General features: G+C 46.2%; 1 protein-coding gene across 3 annotated transcripts in view; it reads left to right on the top strand.

Annotated features, from left to right (window-relative positions):
- Positions 1 to 1,719: 1,719 nt before the first annotated feature.
- Positions 1,720 to 6,000, top strand: part of NHSL1 (NHS like 1) — a 242,955-nt gene continuing 238,674 nt past the window's right edge. For all 3 annotated transcript variants that reach the window (XM_045010882.1, XM_045010881.1, XM_045010880.1), the window contains exon 1: positions 1,720 to 2,629. In XM_045010882.1, coding sequence (XP_044866817.1) covers positions 2,272 to 2,629 — 358 coding nt within the window. In that variant the 5' untranslated portion in view covers positions 1,720 to 2,271. The remainder of the gene's footprint in view (positions 2,630 to 6,000) is intronic.

The raw sequence follows: 6,000 nt of genomic DNA, 5'->3' as shown, positions 1-6,000 counted from the left end.
ACTCATGGTAGTAAAGTTTAGTACAGATGTGTTTGCAGGATTAGGGCATATGAGATTTTAAATACTACCATATATGCTACCTTTTGTCAGTAAAAACACGTGGAAGGGGAATCTACTTTTCCAAGTCTGCCACTATATTTCCTCAAATCTTTGTAGCTTCTTCATCTGCTAAAGGCAATACTAATGGCAGAACCACAAGTGACTGATGGTTTTTCTAGATGAATATGATCCACAGAAATATAATAGCCAGGTCCTGTAGATCTCAGCTCTTCTGTGCGCCCCACAGCAGTTCAGCAACTGCTCCTATTATGCTCCCATTGACGGTGTCCTCCCATTAGCACTAACCTCTGTGTAAGAACTTCAGATAGATATCCACACTGATGCAACTAACCCAGTGCTACCCACTGGTGGTGATTTTTTCATAAAATTTCATAGCATAGCTAATCCCAAAACTGCAGTGGGAGAGTTTCTACTACTTTGAGTATCTTGGATACCAAATTATGCTGTAGTTATGAGGGGAATGTAGAGGGCAGAATAGCTATTTTCCATTCCCCCCCCCCCCCCCCCCCCGATTCCCTTTCCACAAGCAGTCTCTGATTTTGTTCTTCTCTGCACATGCAGCAAAAATAGGACAATAGTCCAATTAAGCAGCAGTCATTGCCATTTGCTAACACAAAGCTAAATTGGTTCCATAGGGGATATCCCAGTATAGTAGTCATGATTAAGAGCATCCCAACAGAATACTGTATGGTGGCAGAGGAGGAACAAGTGTGAGGCTGGAGGGTCTGGTTTTCATCTATGCCAGCATTACATATTGAAGTAAGAGAGACAAGGAGGTGGTGGTAATTTCTTTAATTGGCCCTCCTTGTCTTTCTAATATCCTGGAACCAACATGGCTACAACACTGCCTGCATATTGAAGTAACCTGTTTGGTTTGTAACCTTGCATGTTGTGCTGGCTTATTTAGATTTTGTTTCTGTGTAGGGGTCACTTTTATCTGAAAACATACACTGTACATTAATTACAAAACAATCACTAAAATATGCTAAGTGTGTGGCTTCTGACTTGTGTGTGTGTTTAAAGAGAGGTTGTGCCTTGCGTGCTCTTGAGCACTGTCTAGTAGTGTAAGAAAAGAAAAGGGGTGGAAGAGGGGGAGTTGAGATGCAGCGAGGGTCTCCTATGCTTCTCTCTAGGGCTGTGGTTTTCAACCAGTGGTCCATGGATCCCTTGTGTGTGTGTGGGAGGGGGGTCTGCAGACTATGTCTAAGGGGTCCGTGAAAGGTTGTTGTTACCATAGAATAGTGGTTTTCAACCTCTGGGCTGCAGACCATGCCTAACATTTCCAAAGGGGTCTGCACTTCCATTCAAATTTTTTAGTGGTCTGCAAATGAAAAAAGGTTGAAAACCCCTGTGGTAGAGTCAAGTTATAGTTGGTAGGAGAAGACGACAAAGGAGGGTAGTTTTCTCCTCTGGGAAGAGCGAAGTTCTGACTGATACGGGGTGGACAAGGCAGAGATTATCCCACTTCAGCTGGTCCCAGAGGGGCTGGCAGAGTGGAGGCAGGCTTTCTTTTCACCTTTGCTGCTGGCTGCAGGGGTGAGGCTCTGGCAGAGGCTCCAGTTCGGGAAGCCACAGGTAGGCGGCGGCCTCTTTTTCTTTTCCCAGGTTTGTCGGTGTGCGTGTTTATTTTCCCCTCCCCCCTCTCTCCCTCCTGCTTTCGCTTTCCGGGTTTGATTTGGAGTTTGGGTGGAGGTTCAGAGGAGTGAGTGAGTGCAGCAGCTCAGGGAGCCCCAGGTGGCTGCTCTGGGCTTTTTATTTCCCTTCCTCTCCTCCACTTTTCTTTTCTTTTCCTGGTTTCCCTTCTTTGTGGCTGTAGCCAGGGCACTCTACCCCCCCCGCCCCCCGCTTCCTCCTCCCCATCTCCACTTTGCGGGGAGAAACTCCGGCTGTTTTCCTGTCTCCTCGCTGCAAACAATTTCACCACTTCTCCTCCTCCCCCTCCCACTGAGCCAGCTTCTTTCCCTTCTGTCTCCTCGAGTGCAATGTGCCTCCTGCTGCCCCATGGCCAGCAGGACTTCTGGCTGCACCTCCCGCACGTGAGCCCCTTTCAGGGCTTCTCCCGGGGTGCAGCGTGAAGTCCCTTCCCCCGTAATCTCTCTGCGGAGCTGGGGAGGGGGGGAAGTTTGTGGCTGGTCGGTTTTCTCTCTGAACTCCTGTGGCTCTTGTCTTTGAATGAGGATTTCTGGCTCCCGGGAAGTGTAAGCCCCCGAGATGCCTTTCCCGCTGAGGACGGTGGAGCCCCTGAAGCTGTGCCGGTTGGAAGATGCCGGAGGAGCTGCGCTGCCGGGACCGGACAAAGAGCGAGCGCGGGCGGCCGGCGGGGCTGGGAGCGGCGGGCGCCGGCGCGGCGCGGGGCTGCTGCTGTTCGGCTCGCTGGAGCAGGTCAGCTCGCACTCGCTGGTCTCCCTGCTCTGGCAGCTCTCCGACCTCTCCCGCTGCGCCAGCGACATCTTCGGCGAGATCCAGAGCCAAGCGGACGCCCTGTGTCGGCGCAGCGCCCGGCTCCAGCGCCGCCTGGGCTCCCTGCGCGCTCTGAGCGCCCGCCTCGACCACCGCCGCGTCCCGATCCGTGAGTTGCTGCCTGCCCACTTCTTCGCGCCCGCTTTGGGGCCAGTGTCCGCCCTCCCTCCTCCCCCCGGCTGGAGGGAGCTGGCCGGCCCGAGCTCCGCGAGCTTTCTCCGCAGTACGAAGCGGGGGGATGCAGACCTGTGCGTGAAGCTAAGGGGAGGCGGGAGTTTAAGGTCTTTCCCATCCCCATAGTCAGTCCGCCCAGCTCAGGCTGCGGGAAGGACCCGCCTGGCCGGCGTTCAGGGAGCAGACGCTCGGCGCCTGCCCAGCTTTGCAGGGTTAATTGGGGGAAAGGGACACATTGAAACTGGTGGCTCTCCCGAGCCTGGCCACTCCACTGGGGAATCTGTCCCGCCCTTGCGGAACTGCCAGGGAAATGTACCAGCCCGCGCACCACATCTGCGCGCCTCATTGATGCCAGGATGTCAAAACTCTTAGGCGGGGCCGGGGAATCCGCAGGGCTGAGCTGATCAGCCACGATGAGGTTTGTTTTGAGGCTGTTAATCAGGCCGGCTCGCAGCGTGAAAGCTACTCGGAATGGGCAGGCCCCTGCGCTGCAGGGAGCCCCATACATTTAGCATGGAACAGTTTGCTGGGTTAGGGTTTTAGGCCTTGTTTGCGCTGGGAAGATCCATTCTAATAGAAAATACAGTATGTTAACTTGATGTGGCCAAGGGCAGTTGTGTTAAATGGTGGTGGTTTAGCTGTTAGCCGTGACCAGCTGAAAACATTTGAAAAGGCAACTTGTCCTGTTTAACTGGTATTAACATGATCTGAAACTTGACAAACCTGTATACACATTGGAAAATGCATCACATCAAAAAACATATTAGTTAAGTGACATTCATGTGTTGCATTTTCCCTTGTAAATCTGTCCTCAGTGCCTGCCTGCCTCCTCCCCTCAACATCCTGAGGGGATTATTACTTCATGTAAAAAAAAAAAAAGTTGAGTGCTCTTATTTCTAATAATTTGGAGCCCAATAAACATTCCCCAACCTGGCCCTCCGCTCTCACTGAAATACAAAACTCTAGCCAAGCTTGCTTCACATAATCGTCTCTCAACTGAAGTTCAGAGGGATCACGACACGCTTTTCACACTAAGCTCCACATTTTGTTCCAGTAGTTCTCTTTTTGGCTCCTGTGCATGGAGCAGTTGGAATTTCCTGCTGGCTCAGGGTAGTGAAGTTTCAGCATGGAGGGTTTTTTTCTAGTCTCTGCCTGTCACAGATCTGATTCAGTGAAAAGGTTGCAGGGTAAAGGACAGTAAACTGACTGTACAGTGTGAGGGACTTGTTTGTTTGTCAGCTACTACTATTTTTCAGCTATAGTATGACACAGTAACTGTGACTTTTCTTTTATGTCTGGTTTATGCTGTTTTTTTAACCAGTTCAGTCATATCCATTCATCAGATTGCTTGTGCATACCTCAATTAACGTTTTAAAATTTGTATATACTTCAGTTCTTCCAAACATTTTGTTAATTCTTTTTCTCTGTTCCATGGTTCTTCTGACTTGACCTTCATTTATATGATACTCTCTTATATGCAGACTAATCACAAATTTGTATTTATAACTCAATACAGAGCTCAAACTGCAAAACTTAGGTTTGGCCTTGGATTTTGAATCTCTCATATTTGGGTTTTGGTTTAGGTCCATCTTTGTTAGTCACCAAATCAATTCACTGTGAGAAGGGATCTAAAAGCTGTGTAAACAAGTACCAAGGGAGTTACATTTCAGTTTGTATAGGCTACATTAAGTTCAAAAGAATGGAAGATCTGCTTTCAGATATTACCTTTGCTTTCCCAAGCATGCACACACAATTTGGTGGAAAGACGATTCTGTATATCTCAGAAAACTCCTATAATCACTGCATTTTTCAACTGGCACAGAGAAAAGGGTACATCAAAGCCTCACCTGATAGATGTAGTTTCCTGGCCTGTAGGGTGACCAGACCTCTGAACATTAGGGGCTTTGTGTTATATAGCGACTATACCCCCTGAAAAAAGTGTCCTGATTTTTAACACTTGCTATCTGGTCACCCTATTGGCACATGTTCTGGCACTCCAAAATGTAGGCCAAAGATGGCTTATCACCATCCACCTCGCTTCTTACACCACTTGAAAAGTACAGTACTCAAGAATGATTTTTCATTTTTTCTTTCTCTTCTCTGAATTCCCTTTTAATTTGACAATTAAATTTAATTTTAATTTCTTTGTGTATTTGTTCCCAGAACTATACATATTTCTTCTATTCTGCCTTCCTCATGCTTTCAGAGATGCCTCTCCTGTGTAGACAAATTGCATTGCGTTTTCTTTATGCCTCCATGATTTACAAAGCCTCATTTAATTAATAAAGTTATGTAGTTTATTGAGCTGTATTTAACTAATAGTGAGTTATGTTTATATTTAAAAATTTATTTTAGAAAAGACTTCTTGCGAAACAACTTTTCTGTGGATTATTTTGGGTAACTAACACCTTTTTATAGCTGCTGTTTAAGCTGCATATTAAAATGGTTAGCTTGATGTTACCTGTTAATTCTCTTGTGACATGCTTTCTTCTGCTTGTATTCTTGAAAATGAGATTTAGTGGGGTGATCAACAGTAGTTAACATCATGAACTCATCTATAATGGAAGCTGTCAAGGCTTGTCTGCAAGTTTAACTCTGTGGTGCTGGCATTGAAGGAAATATCTGCAAAACAAGGAGAGTAGTTTAATTATGTTTGTTTTTGTTTTGTATACCAGTGTCACAAATATTTGCTTTTCAGAATAACATACCTACACAATAAAAGCTTCACATAAGAAACTACTAGCTGAAGGGAAGGAACAGAGGAGAGTAAATCAATTAACATTGTTCTCAGTTGTCAGATCCTTATTGCTTGCAGAAGGAAAGTAATGTTATGACTAACAATAGTTGTTTTGGTGCACAGGTTGCTGAAAAGCATAGACTTTTAATTAATAATATTGCAGTTGGTGGTTAAGTATTTTGGTTTAACTTTTGTGTTACGGAGCTTTCAAAAGTTTCTTTGTACCTGTTAGAGCTCAGAGAATCCATCCTTGTGTTGAAGATCCCATCATCATCATGACTTGCATTCTTTCAGCATAGAGAGAGGGATGGGACTCCCTTAAAGTTTTCCAGTATTCGTCAAACATCCAGAAGGTGGTGGTTGCTCTAAGCTACTCATTCCTGCCTGATCCCAGAATTTAGGGAACTGCTTTCACTCTGTTTAGGAATATTAAGGTTTTCTTTGTTTTTTTAAAATATGGGTTATAGTTTATCTTAGAACAATATGTGCACACACAGGCATGCACACAAGGGTGGGGCAGGAGTGGAGGCAACATAACCACAACAAACCCTTTTGTCTTCGAATCTTGG

This window comes from Mauremys mutica, chromosome 3 (assembly GCF_020497125.1).
Source record: "Mauremys mutica isolate MM-2020 ecotype Southern chromosome 3, ASM2049712v1, whole genome shotgun sequence".
Taxonomy (NCBI): Eukaryota; Metazoa; Chordata; order Testudines; family Geoemydidae; genus Mauremys; species Mauremys mutica.
Note: the sequence above shows the minus strand (reverse complement) of the source record. Positions and strands in the feature narration are given on the sequence as shown.